Genomic DNA, 20,386 nt, shown 5'->3' on the forward strand with positions numbered 1-20,386 from the left:
CTTGTGGTTGAAAACAAGACAGTGAAAGTGTCAGTAAAATGCTAGAACAGCCAATGCACAACAAACAGCATTAAAAACAAGCATCACTTGCTTTACTGGTACCTAGCCCTGACAGTAGGTTTGATTTTAATTATCTGTAAGACTATTTAAGATCAAGGTTGAAAGAAGGAGCCGAAGGAGATGACTTCACTTAGTATTTAATATAGGTTGGAAGATGGGCCCAGAAAAAAGAGGGCTTTGGTCAACCAAAGAAAAACTTGATCAACTGAACTTACACCCAAATAGATTGGTCACTCTAAAAAAGAAATTCCAGATCAACTCAATCAGTGCCAGTACATCAGTGCACCCTGACTGTCTAAGTCAGTGTTTTTCATCTCTTTTTTTTCTGTCAAGGCACCTTTTAAAATGTTGAAATATCTCAAGTCCATCCAGTCAAAATGTATGAATAAAAACATTCTACATCCCTATGACTGCCAAGGGACTCATTTAGTAAACGAATTGACATGATAAATCTCTAAAGCTCTGTCTTTAAACAATTAAAATGTCTTCATTTCCACAGATTGGTCATGGAGAACCTACCACACTGATGCATTTCTCAATCCATGAACTTTAGAGAACTGGAAAAAAATGCACAACTTTTGTGCACTTCACACTGATCTAAGCCTCTTTATTCACTGACACTGAAGTGATTTAAAGGAAAGCACACAACATTTTGATTATTTATGCTGGGATAGCTTATGATCTGCCTGGTAATGGCTTATTCTGAACTATTTCTTAGTTAAATTTAAAACATTTCAAGGGCACTCTTGAAGATGCCAGTTGGCACCCTGGTTGTGAAAGACTGGTCTTAATGACCTGAAAAATAAGCATAAGCTTTTACCAGCATAAGTATATATGAACTTTATACTACATGAGCTGGTGATCACAGCAGAAACTATTTAGAATTAAATAAAAAATAACATACTTCAACTAACCGTTTTTTCATATATATGATGACAATAACAAACACTGAGAGTATTAAATCGAACACTAGAACTCACTTTTGAGTGTTAATTCATCACTTTTTAAAATGTATTTTTTTTTAAACGCACCGGAGTTAATAGAACAATGCACACCACAAAATCACCAGTGTTAATTAAACTACCATTGTGTTTAATTTAGCTTTTTATTGAGTTTTCATCATTCAAAGTAAATAGATTTGAGGTATTTCAAATTTTATATTATTTACACTGTGCAAAACCCCTCCTCATACTTATGAAACCTTAATTATACCTTAATTGAACAACTGTGGTAAAGTTAGGTGTCTTGTAGCAACAATGGAGCAAAGAGATAGATACAGAGTTAGAATATGCCTTGAGTTGAAAAATCTGCACTCCTCCCTTTATTGTTGATCATTACTTACCACAGCCAGGAACTGACCAACATAGTGGATAACTACACTCATGGTGCAGAAGTTTAACTTAAAAAACAAAAATCAAAAGACAAACACATTCCAACAGTGATCACTGTACAACAGACAACATCTGAAAATGTACACATGCATCAAAAATACATCTGAACACTCTGCCCAGGGGCATGATGGGAAAACTCTACCCCTAAGAATTTGAAATGGCAGTGGTTGGGGCTTAGACCAATTGACTGTCTACAGAGCTGGATTAACACTGAATGGTCTCCATTACTGAAGACCATTTAACTCAGAATGAGGTTAACGTTACACCTGAAGAAACAAAAACAACTCTGAAATGCAATGGCCTGCTGCTCTTAGCACCAGCGTTCACTCTTTGTTGATTATCCTCTGCTGTGGGCTTCCTCTCTCTCTCATATTTTCTCTCTCCCTTTCTCTCTCTCTCTCATATTTTCACTTTCTTGCCAAGAAGATTTTGTTCAGAGGAGAGCTTCTTGACCAACTAATCAACTTTAGCATTTCAGCTCTAGTACATAGTATTTGTCACTCTTTTGGCGGTAGGTTATAAAGCACAGTTTTGTTTTGTTTTCTTTTATGTGTACACACTCCTGACACTTTAATCCAATTTTCATCCTGATTCTATTGTAAAATGCTTTTAAAGTCAAGGCACATGATAATTTACTGTTAGTTCGTGTGTCCCTTGTGACTTCAGATATACTCAGCTGCCAGAAGTTGAAAACTTTCTTAATCGAGTGTCATTTCCAACTCTGGATGCAACACAAGCAAGCTCTTATTTCTGCTGCTCTTGCATGTTGACATAGAGTCATCAGCAGTTTACAAAGCTAGACATTTTTATTTGATAGGGAATGATGCTCAATAACTAATGTTCAAAAATATGTCAGTACTTCCAGGTGAGTTGAAAGGCAAGTTTGCAGTGAACGCATCTGCCTGTTGTCAGGCATTCTCAGATAATTAAATAAATACAGTATGTTCATTTTATAGGTTCAGTCACATTAACTTCTACTGCTGTCCCATATCTTCAAGTCTCACCTGCCTCTTCAAAAAAATTTACAAAGGGTGAAATCAGATTTTAGTGGCCTTTGAAATTCACAGTTTCTTAAGAAAATGTCATCAGTACAGGCTTGGCATAATTCAGCTCTGATCTACTCTGGCTCCGTCTGCAGTACAGAAATTTAGGTTACTTCCTGGTTGCTTTGTTAATAGGCTGTGTATCAGGAAGAGTGTAGGAACTTCACCTGAGGGCAACTGTTAAACTGTCAAACTCAGGCCAGTCGGTACAGTTTTTTATGTCATGGTTAATCACATCATATTTCAAATTCATCCTTGTTTCCATAGGTCAATTACAGCACTGCTAGCTTGCCGTGCGTGATCTTGGCTGGAATCAGACTACTGTGATTAATAAAGCAGCCACATTAGCGTCGTATTTGTCAGTATTTCCCTGAAAGCTGTGAGCTTGTTCTCGCTCTGCTGCTGATGTGTGAGCGTGTGTTGTGGGAGCGGCAGGACTTTGGTGGCTGTGGTCTGTTTCTCACTAAAGATCACATGAATGCTTTGCTGTAACTGAAGGGTCAAGAGGTCACATGGAAAGTCAGTGGTCACTGGAGGTCAGCACCAACTGGTGTCACTAGCCTCCCCGCCCACCTGCCTCTCAGGAGAGAAATATTTTCAGAGCAGGTTCAATGCAAAATAAGAGACAGTTTGCTGTGGAGTACTAAGAACAGTTATCTGTGGATTATGACTTAAAGAAAAGCTATTTTAATTAGAAGTTGAGCTAAACCTTTTAAAAAGTATTTTATTTCTTCTCTGTTTTTTTTAAATACTTTGAGTCACTATTTTTGTCCTTTAAAAGAGCATCTCGAGTGCTTGATATAAGGGAATTAAATTTGAGAAAGGAATTATTTGGTGGCAGACACTGAATTTCACAAGGGAAAGGCAAGTTCAAAAGGCCTTCATTTCATAGAGAAATTGACTAAAAACATGTGCAGTTCATCATGAAACAAGCTGAGTAACAACCCATACACTGTTCTTGTTGCAGTGTTTGGGTGTTTCTTAGATTTTTTTTTCTTTTAAATGACCCATTCCAACTTTTTGTGGTAATAAAATGCATAGTTAAATAGAAAATTTTATTTTTCCTCAACCAAAATGTGCATTTTCCTGCCCTTTTTCCATTTCAAATAGCTATTGTTAATTTATTTCACTGTGCTAGACCAGTTTTAGCTATTATTGTTGACGTTTTGGGTTCAGAATAGAAAAGCTGTTTTGATGCAGAATGTTTTATTTTAAGCTTTTTCATCTATTAAAAGGCAGCCATAATGAAAACTTTAACCTTTCCCCCTCAAAATGTGCAATTTCTTTACCTGTTATGATTTCAAATAGCTTTTTTTCACATTTCCAAAGCATTTTTGATGATTTCTGTTAGTGTTGTAACTTTAGAGTTCTCTGCTCAGGACAACAGCCAAATTCAGTTTGAACATGAAAAGTGCCTCTGGGTAAAGACCTTGTAAGAGTTTCACATTGTGAAAGTGCAATAAACAGAGAAATAAAAAGAAACAGAGGAGGTCTTGTTGATAGACTGCAACACATCATATCTTTTTTTCTATAACCCTAGAAATACACATCTCTCTTGAATCAACAGACTATGTATTTAAATATTTTTATTAAAAATTAAGAGAAAAGTCTGACAGCAGTATATCTTACATTGCATTGCTCTAATACTTAGAAATTAGTCTTACAATATTATAAGTGACACAGACAAACAGCAGCCACAGCAGTGTCCGTGTCCTGGGTTACTACAACATGCCAGTCATTTCTCTAGATCCAAACCACCAGCTGCTGCTCTTTCCACACACACACTCTCATACACACACACAGTCTTCACTCTCTCTTGCACTCTCTCTCTCTCGGCTGCGATCACATTCCCTCTCTGTGTCGCATCGCAAGCCAGTAACGACAGATGCTAGCCACAAGCCCTTAACCCCTAACCCCATGCATGCCCCTATTTTTGGGTTAAAGAATGAGGCGGACAAGCTTGAAATGGCGTCAGATGATTGGAGCAAAGAGGGCCAGCTTGAACCTTTAGAATCAGAAGACCAGTTAAGGTGAGCTACTTGTCTGAAACATTGAAAGAATGTTGAAAAAACCCACTTCACCTGATAGCAAACCTAAACTTGAAACAACTTTGCCTGGAGAAGCCCACGAGTCAGGTGCTGTGACATCCTGTAGCTGTAAATTCTAACACTGGAACTTTAGCTTAATGAAAAGGGCCGTGTTCATCAACACTTCTCTGGATAAACATAATTTTCAGGTTAATGTTGCTTCTTTGCATCTAGATTGCAGCTGTTATCAATAAGAGAAGGCATAAAAATGTCCAGCATGTGAACACATGAGCACCCAGCTCAGGCCCACGCTCTATGGATGATGAAATCCCATCAGGTCAGCTGTAATCGAGAGTTATTAATATTATCCAACCAAACCCATGGTTTAGTACACTCTGCATGTGTGTGTGGTTGATGTGTGTTTCTGCTTATAGCTGTCAGAAAAAGCAGTAATGGCCTGGGATCACAAAACATCCTAATTTTCGTTACAGGGCCCCAGCAAATTATTATGTTGGTTATTATCCTTTTTAAAAAAAATTACAGATTAAATCCATCACATAATAATGTGGCCAAAATGCACTTCATAATGTGGCATAAAAGTGTCTTGTTTTTCCCCTACTGGAACTGCTCATATGAAGGTTAAGTAAATGGGTTTTATTAGATTTTAATTATTTTTAGAATCAGGATTAATTAAGGTCCATAATTTGTACGTTAATTATTTTTAATCATGATTAATTCTTAATCGCCCTTTTTCAGTGCACTGATTAAGCCACTGCAACTTCACCCTGCAGCCACAGTGATGCTAAATAAGTCCACTACTACTACTACTTAATGTCTCATTTCACTGAAAAAAAAAACAAAAAAAAAAAACTCACAGATGGCTCAGTGGAAAAGGCAAAAGTCATCTGCACCTTTTCAATCCATAACAAATACTTTTTTTCTGTGGTGTAAGTTCATTTCATAATCTTTGATCCACCCAGAATTCCTTATTTTCTTTCAAAATAAAAGCAGGTCTTTATCCAAACAGGAATTCAGTTTACCTTAGTCATGTTCCTAGTAGATTTCAATGATTAAAAAGTTTGTTGTACATTGCATTTTTTAAACAAATATTTAAAAAAAAAAAATAGAAAAATAATACATGTACACAATTGAAGAAAGAAAAAGGGAAGGAGAAATCAATTTAAAAAGAGACAGAAGGGTAAGGGTTAAAGAATCAAGTGCTTTTTTATTAAACACCTTTGGATTTATTATTATAATGTGCAGTCTATTTTCCGGATACATCTTTTTGGATTTTTTAAGTTATCTCTAGTTTAATGTTAATTTTTCAGCATCCAACATTTGTTCTACTGTTGTAAACCAAACATTTATTTTAGGTTTACGTTTTTTAAGATTTAAGTTTTGTCGTTGTTTTAGATGTGAGACACATTTGCACCATGAGTGAAGTTACCCACTGGTTAGAGTTGTCACCTGTGACTTTATAAAGGACTCATAGAGCTTATTCATCACTATACATTGCCTTGCTATAAGGTTGACTCTGCTTTGTTATTGCAAAAGGAGACCCATCTTGTAACAGATTTTCAGGAGCCACTGCATCTGTCAAATGCAGACCAACACAAACCTTTTTAAGTGTTCAATTTAACACTATAGTAGTTTAAGTAACACTGTCAATTTTGCTGTGAATTTGACTTTATCTTAGAGGTGTGACTTCACCTGAACAGCCTGGTTGGAGATCTATTCTCTTGTTGTTCTTGTCAATAAGGAAGATCAAATTTTACTGTACAACTCCTCAGTATCTCCTCAGTACTCAGTGATTTAAGTAAACTTTACATGTATGTATCACAGCATTTGCATCACATATTGTTGCGTCATATTGAGGAAGAAACTGAATACATTTTTTCTCTTTCTGCCTCTTACTTAATTAACAAACATTTAAGTAGGAATACCTTTTTCTTGCTGCCAACTACATTATGAAAGGTCAAACAAGACCAAACACCGCTGCGAGCGCCATTGAGAAACACTCATCTGTTACAGAATGATTTAAGACTTGGCTTTCCTGTTTGGCGACGTCTTGTAATAAAGTTGTTGCCAGACTGTGCCACAGTACTCTTTGAACATTGAGCAAATAAAATCGTATTCTTCAGAGGGAAGACATTGTGACATTAGTTTGAAACCACCAAGCATGCCCGAGCTCAGGCAGGAGCCCAAAGCTGACTATGAAGCAGTTTTTTTATGTAGACGTGACCTACATAATACCAAAACAGCACATCTTTTCACACACATTAGTGTTTCTTGTGAGTTTCAGTGATCTACTGGTGTGTCCTCATCCATGCAGGTTTCGTCAGCTCCAGCTGGGGACTGACAGTCGGGTAGCAGAACTGTCCAACCAGGCCAAGCTGCACTCGTTCGAAGCCGAGCGTGCTCAGATGATCAAGGATGAGACAGGGAAGGCCCTGGCTCAGTGCCAGGTTGAGTGTGAGAAACAGCAGAAGAAACTTGAGGTACTCTTTAACAGTAATTCTCAACCTTTTTCTTCCATAACCTACCCCTTTAAGTATTTGTCAGCCATGGAGCCAAAATACAACACTGCAACATCGGTGTCTGGTTTACGAAACAATCCTGTAACTACAAAGCACCTTCTGAAATGTGCTGGATTCATGACTGTTGGCTTCTTTCTCCCCCTCAGTAAAAAACAAAGATACAAGAGGGGAATTTTACTTTATTTTGTTTCTCAACATCACACATAGGTCCATATGTTTATAAAACACATTAAATACAATAAGATACCAAAATAACAACACATTTACATGGATTAAATCACAACAAGGCATAAAGTCACTATAGTTTACAGGTAATATGTTTAAAAATGGTGGAAAGGCACTTTGATAACTCTTGGAGTGAGCTGAGATAGATCCATTGCAATTACATTGTTAGTCTCAGATAATCTCGAACATTAAGCTTTTTTAGTACAGCATTGAAGGTTTGAACAGTATTAGAGACCGTTGCTTCCAGGCATTTTTTCAATATGGCTTTACTGTAATTGTATTGAAGCAGATCAATAAAGGAATAAAAACACAATCTCCCTGATACTGGTTATTTAGGCTCTGTTTTGATGTTGTCCTTTACTTTTTAACCCAACCTTTTTTGCCTTTTCTGCTGATATGTTGCAGTTATATTGTATTTTTTCAACAGTCTTTCAGTATCAAAAAGGTTTTGTATAGATGGCAACTTTGCCATGAACAAATCTGAATATGATTGATTAAATCCAAGCCCCCCCTTACAGGCAGTTTTATTTCAGTTGAGCTTTACTAACTTATGGTATGAGGATATTGCATTTCTGCCATAAGGAAGCAACGCAGTCAAGACATATTTTTGTAGGATATATTTTTTGGGTATTTTATGCCCTTATTCATAGGGAAGGATGATGGATAGAGTCAGAAACAGGGACAAGAGTGGTGGGGAGACATGCTGGAAAGTAGCCACAGGCCAGTACCTGAACCCAGGCAGCACTTTGGGTGCACCTCAACTAGTCGGCCATCTGTGCCCCAAGACATACATTTTTTGATTGCTGAACAGTTTGATACTGGTGTTCTATTGTGTTGTGTTATGACATTACAGAAGCATAGAAGAGTATGGCACACCATCACGCTCAGTCAGGGATACACAGACACAGACACACTCCCCCAATCTCATCTCGAATATGTAATGCCTCGTACTACCCCCTTGCGCCTCTGTGACATTCATATCCAAGAAAAAAAAGGAAAATAAAGGACGGTTTGTTATTAGAGCTGCTGCTTAAAAACAAGATGAAAGTTTGATCATTTCCTCTCCGCTTTTGCCTTTTCTCTCTCTCCACTCTTTGTTTCCCTCAGCTCCTGACCCAGGAGTTTTACAGGCTGCAGACGTCATCAGAGAAGCGAGTGACGGAGCTTCAAGCTCAGAATGCAGAGCAGGTGGCTCGGCTTCAGACGTATGAAAAGCTTGAACAGGAGTTAGATCAAGTCACCATGCAGGCTGCTGAAAGTAAGAAATAGCATCAGGTCTTTAATACACATTACTTTACTGGGAAGTTGGAAAGATTAGAGCAGAAACAAACAAGCAATAATTCCTTCAAATGCCTTGTAATAACAGAATGCAGTACTAAAAGTTACAAATATGCTGGTAATAGAAATAGGTAATAGTAATATTGTTTTATAATTGGCCCCCTAAATTTTAAGTAAGAGGATACAAAAAAAGAAAAATTAGCAATATGTTCAAATTTCCTCCTATACAGCTGTAGTTACAGTCCTGAAGATCTAAACACATCATATTTGTTCTGTGTATTTGTAGTTGAAAATGAAGATGAGGCAGAAAGAGTTTTGTTTTCATATGGATATGGAGCCAATGTTCCAACAACAGCAAAGAGAAGACTAAAACAGAGGTACAGTACATTTCAACATTTTCATTCTGTGTTACTACAATGATTAACAAACACTACGAATCAGGGTTCCTGTAGATCCTTAATTTTCCTTGTCTTGAATAGTCTTAAATTGCATATTTAAAATTTAAGGCTTTAGAAAGTATTAAAAAGTCAGATTTTTACCAGTAGGAGATCTAACATTTTAGAAGACAATTTGGCTTAGACATGTACTTATCCAGTCTAGCCAACCTTATACAAACTTAAACGTCTTCCTCCACAAATTGTGTCATAATTTTCTCCAGAATTCAGGGAATTTAGTGTTGGATGTTCTAAATTTACTGGAGGAGGACCCCCAGACCCATATCTAATTTTTTCTGGCTCACTGTTTTAATACACTGTTGTAAAACACTAATCCAATGCGCTAACATCTGAGCTACCAGGTTGCAAACATAAGCATTGCATGCTGCCCACCCTTATTTTAACAGGTTTTGCCTGACAAAAGCATAATTATGCTTATGATAGTTAAGTTGTTTTGAATCAGTATAGCACACCTGCGAAAATGTGTTATGATAAATGTAAGTATGTGGCATATTGATATTATGACCAAAAATATAATTGCTCTATAATATGTGACATTTCAGAAAAAGACAGATGAATGTGCATAAAATGGTATTAATTTTTCTTAGTTCAGGTCTTAAAAAGCTCTTAAAAAGCCTTATGTGTGATTTTTAAAAGTGTTTAGGAACCCTGAGGAACCCTACTTTTAAATACAGTATGCCTTTTCAAAGGTTTTGATGATGAACTGTATAGTTATAAAACCTGTAGAATTTCCAAGAAATCAATAATGATGCAATTTGTGGCCAACATTGTTTCTAAAAGCCATTTATCAAGCTAGCATCATAATGATCTCTCTATTATTTTTCTACACTTTGGTCAAGGTAGAGCCTAGTTTTCATCTGGTGGATTCAAATCAACATTAGTGTATGCAGGTTTTTATGGAACAAATTTAATTCGGAACAAATTTAATTCAGCACAAATTTAATTCAGCTCTCGATTTGCCGGTCGATCTATGGTCCTACCCTCACCTATGGTCACGAGCTGTGGGTAGTGACTGAAAGAACAAGGTTGCGGATACAGGCGGCCGAAATTAGTTCCTCCACAGGGTGTCTGGGCTCTCCCTTAGAGATAGGGTAAGAGGCTCGGCCATCCGGGAGGAACTTGGAGTGGAGCCACTGCTCCTCCACGTCGAAAGAAGCCAGATGAGGTGGCTCGGGCATCTGGTCCGGATGCCTCCTGGACGCCCTCCTGGTGAGTAGTTCAGGGCAGGTTCCACCGGGAGGAGGCCCTGGGAAGACCCAGGACACCTGGAGAGACCATGTCTCTCGGCTGGCCTGGGAACGCCTTGGGATCCCCCGGGAAGAGCTAGACAAAGTGGCCAGGGAGAGGGAAGTCTGGGCTTCCCTGCTGAAGCTGCTGCCCCTGCAACCCGACCTCGGATAAGTGGAAGAAGATGGATGGATGAAATTTAATTCAAATGATGATAGTCTTGCTATTCATTCTTTGCTTCTTTTTAATCATATAAAGCTGAATCAAATCATAGAATGGTCAAATACAGGGCCACTTTAGTCCGGAAGAAGCCACAGCAAGCTCTGACCGTTATATTTGATTAAAAATCATCGACCAAAACTGAAAAACAGTTTTCCCACTGGTAATACTGCAATGAAGTTGCAATGAAGTTAAACTGGGGAGTAATTGCTATGCTGCCCTGTTCAAGTCTTAAAAAACATACACCCCTTATAAAGTCAATGCTAAGAGATTGACCTGCTGCTGTTCTGTTGTGTAGCTGCTCACCATCTACAGTGCTTAACAAATTTATTAGACCACCCTAACCCTAATCAAAGTAAGGTTTATGCCACAGCTGCCCTAAATTAACAGCATTGGTAATTACCAAAATCATTTCTTTATGTTTCTGCAATGGTTAATACACCAATATGTAGAAGCTCTTTAAGCCAAATTGTATTTTTAATGCTAAAATATAATTATTATTGTTATCCATGAATTATCAAATTTACTGATTTACAAAAAAACTGAAAAAAATAGTAAACCACATTAATATTTCTTGATTAATATGTCAAATGATAGTTATTTACTTGCATTCCTGAACAGAAAAATGAGTTTTAGTGGTTGAATGTTATGCTTGATTGATTTCTGACTTCTCAGAGAAGCCCAGCCGGCTCAAATTTGGGTGAAATCAGTTAAAAATCCCTCATTCCTGTTCAAAATGGTAAAATGTGGAGAGCTCACTGAAAATGAAAGAGTCCGCATTAAAGCACTTCATGATGCTGGATGGTCTTTGAGACAAATATGACAGGTGGTCTAATAAATTTGTTAAGCACTGCATTTACTTTAGTGATTTGGCCACACCTGCTGTTGCAACACCAACCAGGGATGGCACAAAATGAGTCAACTGTAAAGCACATCTTCAGCCCAGATTTGCTTCTTATATTTCAACAGTTATTTGGTTGTAGTTACTGTTCTCTTCTTAAAGGATGCACTAAGAACATATGCACCTTGTTGACACTAGCTCACTGATTTAAGAACGCACACACAGCCAAAACATGAATTAATCCTGCTGTCGATTACATAAAGTGTTGGTAAAACAACATGGAAGTAGAATGCACTAGTGTAAACTTGCTGATGCTGTCATGTTTTGGCATTTATGAATCTTTGTGTTGCTGTGTGCAGCGTTCACCTGGCCCGCAGGGTGTTGCAGCTCGAGAGGGAGAACACATCACTGAGGAGAGAGCTGGACACACACAAGTCACAGACAGGACAGATATCTGAAGAGGTAAACACAGTCACACACAGTGCCCAGGTGTGCATCTGCCTGAAGACCATTATTAACGGGATAAAGTTTTATTAGATGTGTAAAAGAATTTTTAACAAAAGCTCTGCAAGTTAGAACCTGCAACACACAGTTTTCACACCATCACAAATCTCCCACAGCACCTCAGATTATGGCTATTCCAGAGAGTCTGTTAAAGCTATAATGGTTTATTTCAACTCTCTGTGATGATATAACAGAGTCATTATGACAGAGCCAAGCTTGGTGGCTCCTCTCTCATCACCCACCATTTACCTTCTCACACCATCGCACAATGCACACAAAATACTAACATCAAAGCATAAAAGAAGGAATCGAGCTGCCTGTGTGGTTGCTTACCATCTATCAAAATTCTTCCACCTACTTGTTCTGAAACTTTTCATCTATCTCTAAAGCTATGTTAAGGAAATTACAGCCTTTTTTGCACAGACATGGCTGTCCTGATTCGAGGACAGAGAGAAGTTTGAGTCTTTAATACCTGTCACACTTGTTGACACAGTGGGAAACAGTGCCAAAAAACCGTGACGGCTCTGCTCTTTACTCTCCCAACAACTCACCGCTCCAGTCATTGAGGCTTTTGTTATGTTTGGCTTGCTTGTGCATGTGTTTGCAAAGCAAAGGCTTTAATTTTTTGGGTGTGTACACGTAATATGTCTATGCGTGACTGTGTCACATGTCTACTACTCGTGCTCTGATACTCGAAAATCAACCAGCAAGTTTTGAAATGATGTGACTGACAGCTCTTGGAGCAAGTGCATTAGCTTTTTCCCTACTCTTCTTATTCTTATCTCAATGAGAGGAGAGATTGTGCAACCTGGAATAGAGAGGCCAAGCAGATTTGAGACTAAATAAGCCAGCTATTCAACTGTCAGCTGTGACTGACTGCCACTCGTCTGGAATACCTCATAATTCATCTGGTATGAAAGGAAGAGGTGAAATATTTTACTTTTTAATCACTGCAATGGGCGTTCACCTCTTAACCACCCACACAGGTGCCCTGACTAACTAACTATTGTCCTCAAACACCACCCACCTAGGTCTACTCACTACTGGCTGGCTATAAAAGTGGCTTAATGTGTAACTCCCTGACTTTTATCTATTGTTGCCAAGATTAAGACTGATACTGACTGAGTAATGTTGTTTAAGGTATTGTACATGTAAAGTTTTGTTTGAGGAGATTGTTAGAACTCTGCAACTGTTCTTTTATGACAATATATGCAAAAAATGTAGGATTTTGATTGTTAATTTTACTTTGGTTTGCCTCTTCTGCCTACGTATTTAACACAATTCAACTCCTCTCAACAGTAACAGATCTAATTTAAGTACACCTTCTTGAAACGTAAAATCAATAAGCTCTACACAAGCAAACCCAACATCAAAGTAAAGGATATCTTGACTGTGTCGACTCATTTCAAATATTGACATAAATGAACTAATTATAATCTACACAATCCAGTTGGCCTCTAAAAACTTACGTCAGCTTTCATAACTGAATTTGACTTTTATGTGCAGTGATACGAAATTTGTTTTTTTCCTATAAAATTTTTTAAACAAATATTTGAATAAACAAACAAGCGCAATTATGTTTTCAGCCTAATTTGATCCAAAAGAATCAATTTGATTTGAAGAAAATAATGACAAATAAAATAAACCAAGTTATTAACAGAGTTGGGACAACTGAACGTCACATGTAAAAAATTTAAAACTATAAGTGATATGAGTTGGAGAGAGAGAGAAATATGTTATTAATCCCTTAAACTGCCCTGTGCAGGTGTTACCTTAGTTGTTCTCACCTGGGGTCTGGGCCCCCCAGTAGAGGAGCTGAGGGAAAGCACAACGTCCTTTCTGTGTGGAGGTTGTTGAAGTCAGATTCACCCATATTTACCAAAATTAAACTGACTCTCAGGATTGTTCATTCAAAGGTCTGTAGATAAATGGGGCTTTTTAAAAGCAGACCACTTTCTCCAGGAACTAGGAATCTTTTGAGGAACATCCAGACACATCTACTTTTAGAAAACTACTTTTAAAAATATATTTTTATTTACATTAGCCAGATTTATCTTTGTATAAATTACTAATTGTTTTTTTCAAGAACAATAATCAAAGTAACATCAACGTGGATTTTTTGAGTAGCTTGAACAAAACTTATTTAAATAACTTCTTTTTCTTTGAAATACATGTAATTTCAAGAAACCCAGCAGTGATTTGAACACAAAACACTCTGTCCCAGGGCATCATGGGAAAATTCTGCCTACATATCCCCAGATTTGAAATCCACCAACCTTATCTCCCATCACTGCCATGTCCTCAGTCAACAGTTCAGCTATTCCCGATTGTTTGAAAAGCTCTTTTGTTGCTAATTTGGAAATACCCACAATACACCATAGGGGAAGTTGTTTCATGGGTAATGTAGTATTTTGTGTTTTGAAAAACAGAATGAATAGAGTAAAGATGACGAGATCAGGTTTTGTTATGTAGATAAACTTGGCATAACTTACTTAAACTAGAAAAGCACGTGGAGAGCGCAGACCTCCGCCATTAGCCCTATCTCCCAATAGTGGAGAATCCTTAAAAAAATTCCTGGATCCAGAAAGTGATCCGGATCACTCCCAAAATCTAATCAGTTCTTCCTTATGCCATTTCTGACATTTCCTGAAAATTTCATCAAAATCCGTCTTTTGAGTTATGTTGCTAACAAACAAACAAACCAACCCTGCCGATCACATAACCTCCTTGGCGGAGGTAATTATTCTTGTTCCGGAAAAAATTCACAAAGTCTTGTGTTTTTAACAACATTGATTGACTTCTAATTTAGATGTATTTATGTTAAGCTAGAAACTTGTATTTTTATTGTTGATATCACAGAAAAAATTAAGTTAAACTAACTTTTTCCCAGATCAATTTTTCTCAGTGTTGAAAAGTCTCTGCTCAAGTGGTTGTTCTTTGAAAAGACAAAGGACTGAATATTTCATATTAGTTACTTGGTTGGCGACTCTTCGATTGACTCTCAGGTGACCACCCAGGTCATTTGCATACTAATTGTAGACAATTATAGAGCACTATGAAAAACCTTGGGTTTTGGAGCCTTCTTTATAGCAGGTTTTATCTGCATGGCCTTGGAGAAAAGGCAGAATGTACTTTTTTAATACTGAGCTATAAAAGGAGCATGCAGCTTTGTATTGGCTTGTAATGAATTGGTTTGTTGGTACTGCTGTGTTATCTGTTGATGCTGAAGTTTTTTTTTTCATTACTTCTTTTAATGTAAGCCTCTGGAAATGCCAACATTTTCTCTCATGTTTGACCATGACAACATTTCAGTTTCAGTTTCTCCAAAAGGTCAAGTCTTTTACCCAATGACAAATCTTTTCTCTGAATTAGCCATTAGATATAATAAATGCCAGCATGAAATTAACAGAATAACATTGCCATTGATAGATGTTCATCCCCACATTATTTCTGATGGCCAGTGTTTGTTAAAAAGGCAGATATTGGCCGATACTGAGGTTAAACAGATGCATCTGTGCATTACTTTTATAAACTCTTAGATAAAGTACAATCAATTAGGACAAGAGCAGCAAAAAAATGAAAGAAACCACTTCTTCTACAGGGCGACAAACTCAGCACAGACTGAGGGGTCATTGTTTAATTTACCTTTAAAGCCACACTAAAGAAATGACGTTTTATTTGGGGGGGCGCATTTGGACGAGAGGTTAGGTTGCTCCCACGTGTACTGGGGTGCCCCAGTTCCAAGTCCGGCCTGTTTCATTCCTCACTCTCTCATCCCTGTTTGTCAGTGTATCTGGTGTCCTATCTCTTCCATAAAGGCAAAAAATCCCTAAAATAAATCTTCAAAAAAGAAATTGTTTTTTAAGTGCAGACATGACAGTCCTTTCACAAGGATGATATATCATCGACAAATTGATTACAAATAGTTAAAGAAGTATCATGTTCACCTACATTTACTATAGATCCTGCTGTTGCATCACACACAACTCTCCAGTCACACAACATAGAACATAAATGTAGGCCTGAGTCTCAGCTCTATTTGTATGTAAAGAAAATAAAAGGGAACCTTAGTTGACCCTGATATCTTGTCAAATGAAGTGAATGTTTCTATAATTGCTCCTGAATGCACATCTGTATGTTTCTCCTCAGTTGTTGGCAGCCAACCAGCTGTTACAGCAGACACAGCAGCCTTACAGCTACCTGATAGAGACGGTGAGACAAAAAGACACTCAGATCAGCTCGCTGAAGGAGCATGTTGCCTCTCTTGAGGACAACGTCAGGTACGAGCTCACATTATCAGAGAGAGGAAACACACCTCTGTGCAAGAAGGAACTAACCTTCATAACGGTTCATTAATCAAAGGTCCCAACAGTTGGTCTTTTGTTACATGTGCCAGAGTCTTTATTGATTTTGTTTGTTACAATTTTTTTTTTCATGTAATTCATTCATTATGGCAGCAGGCCACACCTCCACACCCTTGGTTGTCCCTGCTTTATTATCCCTAACTGGCAGTGCCTTAGTTGAAACCTGCGTGCTTTCATGAGCTTTTCTGATTCCCATGAGCCTGTATTTCATATCAGCACACCTATAGCTTACTGCCCTTACCCCCCCCCCCCCCCCCCCCCTCTATTTTCACCTGAGAAATATGCAAACTGGCAGACTGCAGGTTTTCTCTTGCTGCTCTCTACCACTGAGCGCTGACCTGGGGCAAGCAGGGGAGTGAAAAAAAACATAAAAATGCTCTTAATCTTGAGAGCAGTTCACATTTGACAGACAGAAATATTGAAGCTTTCCTGTGGCTATGCATTTCTCTGTGTAGACAACGCTTACAGGAGATTTTCAGTTTATATATTTCCAGTCTTTGTCCTAGGCATTCATCGTATTTCTTATTTTACGACATAAAAATTCAGGCCACTTGATTTATCCTGCAGCAGTGTTTCAGCAGAGTTAGATCTCAGGTTAGGAGCCACATGGTTTTCTCAGAGGTTTCAGTGGCAGTGCTACTAAGTTGTTGTCTTAAGATTTGCAAGATGATTTGCCTCATAGCACCCCTTTACAAGTTTCTGCTTGTATTCCAAAGCCCCAGGAAAGAGGCTTTTCACACAAGTAATGCCTAGAATCTAAGAAACAGAGCTACTAATTACATAGTATATTTAAAAAATATATGACTTACATGTCTATTATTTTTCTTTGATTGTTTTCAACCAATATTTTTTTCTCTGGGCTCGTAAATCAAACTCTCTCGTATTGGTTTTTATTGATTTATAGTACAACATTTGTTGTTTAAATATACTTAACTGCAGAGTTATACAAGTTAAGCAGCATTCTGAGTATACCAAGGTATACCACACCCTCTGACTCAACCACCTGCTGACCTTTACCAGGATCTACCCCAGTGTAGTATTTTCTACTTTTGCTTGATCCTGACATATAGAATGCCATAAACAGATGAGTTTTGGTTTATGAAAATGATGCATTAGATAACTTGATCATATAAGAAACTAGAATATTCAAAGCTAAAGTCATGATATAGAGTATAGCATTGTGTGTATTAACTGAACATCCGATCTCACCTCCTGTTTTTGGGTGTAACCCCAGTTCTCTGAGAAAAGAACGAGCCACTCTGCAGCAGGTGAAAAACAACATGGCTGCAGATTTGGAGAGGCTACTCAACCATCGAGAGGTATGCATATTGTCTGTGTCTGCTGCCCAATTTTTGGTGTTTTGTGTCAAATATAACATGCTTTCCACACAGTTTAATGATAAAGGATACTAGTTTGTCTTAAGGGGCGAGAAGCAGGAAAACAGCAATATTTCAAACTCTTAATTTTGAACGCCAGTTAATTTTGATATGCATTAGATTTAATAGTCTATTAAATATCAGACAAATATCAAAGGCTGAATGTGACATCATCTTCTGTTGTGTCACCAACAGTCAAAAAGCTTTAAATATTAGTATTAAAACTAGAAAAGCACTCTGAGAGCACAGACCTCTGCCATTAGCCCTATCTCTCAATAGTAAAGAATCCTTTAAAAAAATTCCTGAATCCAGACGGTGATCCAGATCACTCCCAAAATCTAATCAGTTCTTCCTTATGCCATTTCTGACATTTCCTGAAAATTTCATCAAAATCCATCCATAACTTTTTGAGTTATGTTGCTAACAAACAAACTAACTAACAAACCCTGCCCATCACATAACCTCCTTGGCGGAGATAACAAAGAGGAGCTCAAATTCTTGCATTTAGGAATTAGGAACCACTTTTTCCTTGCTTAAAACATGAAAAATACTAGATTATCATTTAGATGTTGATAAACTTCCTCTTGATTATCTAAACTAGTTGTTCCCAAACTTTCACCAGGTTTTTACTTGGCAGATGAAATATTTTCAAGCTCCCATCCCTCAATGTACATATCAACACAAATACATGGACAAGCACAAGAAAACCTATTTCACACAGGCAAGAGGTGACAAAAGAAGGTATTGGCTCTCTTTAATATCCACCTATGCACAGGTAAATCCAAGGGCGAGATATGACCTGACATACTTTCTTGTGTTCGTTTCAGTAGTCATGACACTTGTAAATTCATTGATAGCCCTACATTTTCCTGAACTTGTCTCACACATTTTTTTGTACTTTGCTAACTGTGTTTTCTTTTTTTCTTTTTTTTTTTTTTTTTATCTAACCTTTCTGATCCCCCAGTCATTGCCTTGGCCCCCACCCTAGGGGCCACTGGCCACACTTTGGCAGTCACTTACCTACGTAAATAATTAATCCACTAAGTTTGGGCACACAGTATGAGACAATTGCACCAACTTTGGGTCAGAGTCCCACCTTCCGACCAAAGACAGCGAAGCTCGATCATGGGATGATTCTATTGGAGCTACTCTGTCTTGAGATTGTAATGCTTGAACATGTTCTGCATTCACTCTGTGAAATATCACATAGAACAGAACGATGACTTAAATGTATGTAGCGTGTCCTCCCAGGGCTTCTCCAGTGATCCGGGTGTTTTTTTTTATCTCTTTGGTATATCATAAGTTTTGTACCTTTTAAAGACCAAACTGCAAATTTTCATGAAAATTAATTTGAGTGGTTTAATCAGAACTATTGGTAGCAATTTCTCATTAAGAAAGGTGTTAGTGGGTCCTGAGGTTGGCGTGTCAGTGCAAAGTTTAGCATTCACACCACACAAGTTGTAGCAGCGCGTAGCTTCCTTCAAGTCTGCGTGTGCTCGTCCGGTTGTGCACTGTGTCTCTCCAGCCAGCCGTTTGCTGTATGAAGTATGTGCCCTGTCATAGACAGCTGTTCCTCAGCCTGGCTGTTTGAGATGCCACCAGGGTGCGTGTGCGTTTCTGAGTTATGTGTGTGTGCTCGTGCGTGTGTGCGACATGCCGGGGCTCATGTCCTCAGGGGTGATAAATAGAACCGTGAAATGGCCCTGAGTCCTCCTCTCTGCCCTGCTGCCACCCTTGCAGACCCTTGAGCTTGTTGAGTTTAATGCAAGTCTGTCCCAAAGATGGACCTCAGAAGTCAGCTGTGCAGGCTTAAGGTCCTGGACAAACATTTCACCAGATAGGAGGGAAATACATTTTTTTAAAAACACAGAACTGGTAGATAATTTTACTGAATTTTCATGGCATCACTATTTGAACTCCATTTGTTTTTCCTTAAAATTCTTGTTTATTATTCCACTCTTATTCTCACGTCCCTCTATCTATGAACTGTGTGATTCTTCAGGAGTTGGCCGTGATGAAACAAGTCCTGATCAGCATGAAGTCCAGACAGGGGGATGCTGTAAATCTGTTGGAATCAGATAAAACTGCTATCAGGACTTCTGGGGCAGGAAAACAGCAATCTAAGCGAATCATAGAGGAAGAGTCTCCAAGCAAACCCAAACCCACTGTGTTTGTAAGTGTCTGACATGAGTCACAGCACCTACACCTGCCGAGACAAATTTCAGACAAAGAAAACAAGTGGTTTACAGGAAAATGAGAGATTGTTTTTTCAATGTCATTGAGCTTTATTTGACTTTTTCTCTGCTGTGAGACAACTTTTCTGGTAAAGTTCATTCTTTGACAATGTGAGTCAATTCAGGAAGCATGTCTTGAAAGAGCTCTTACTGGCATGCACCTTATTATTTTCTCACCCTTTTTTCGCTTTCTCTTTCTCTCATTTGCAGACAAAAAAAGAAGCTCCTGATTGGTACCGAAAACAGAAACCCAAATGAAAATTTGAAACTACTGGTGCTTTTAAATGTCACTCAGGGCTTTAGCAATAATGTTTATCCATTTTTTCTTGTATATTTGACTTGTGAATGGCACATCTTTTTAACATTTAAATAAAAAGATAACAAAAACTGTTTTCTATGACTGTTTTGCTCTTATCCATGGTTACAAACTATTCCCTGTGTATTAGTCTAAAAACAGAGGTCTTACCTTCCAGAGGGTACACATTCCTAACTAACTGACTGCCCAAAAATTCCTCTTTCTTGGCAGTGATCTATTTTATTAGGTCTGTCTATCATTATTTTCTCATCTATTCCAGGTTTGAAGATAGTTGTAGCTACAGACAAAC

At 38.0% G+C, this 20,386-nt stretch overlaps 1 protein-coding gene across 2 annotated transcripts in view; it reads left to right on the forward strand.

Annotated features, from left to right (window-relative positions):
- Nucleotides 1–20,150, forward strand: part of pibf1 (progesterone immunomodulatory binding factor 1) — a 28,391-nt gene extending 8,241 nt beyond the window's left edge. The window contains exons 11-18 of one of the 2 annotated variants that reach the window (XM_041788657.1): nt 6,854–7,019; nt 8,391–8,541; nt 8,848–8,938; nt 11,663–11,765; nt 15,957–16,087; nt 17,406–17,490; nt 19,550–19,720; nt 19,992–20,150. In XM_041788657.1, coding sequence (XP_041644591.1) covers nt 6,854–7,019; nt 8,391–8,541; nt 8,848–8,938; nt 11,663–11,765; nt 15,957–16,087; nt 17,406–17,490; nt 19,550–19,720; nt 19,992–20,039 — 946 coding nt within the window. In that variant the 3' untranslated portion in view covers nt 20,040–20,150. Of the gene's footprint in view, nt 1–6,853; nt 7,020–8,390; nt 8,542–8,847; nt 8,939–11,662; nt 11,766–15,956; nt 16,088–17,405; nt 17,491–19,549; nt 19,721–19,991 lie in introns of those variants that run through there. The other variant, XM_041788658.1, reaches the window with a different exon arrangement.
- Nucleotides 20,151–20,386: the final 236 nt, after the last annotated feature.

This window comes from Cheilinus undulatus, linkage group 6, assembly GCF_018320785.1.
Source record: "Cheilinus undulatus linkage group 6, ASM1832078v1, whole genome shotgun sequence".
Taxonomy (NCBI): domain Eukaryota; kingdom Metazoa; phylum Chordata; class Actinopteri; order Labriformes; family Labridae; genus Cheilinus; species Cheilinus undulatus.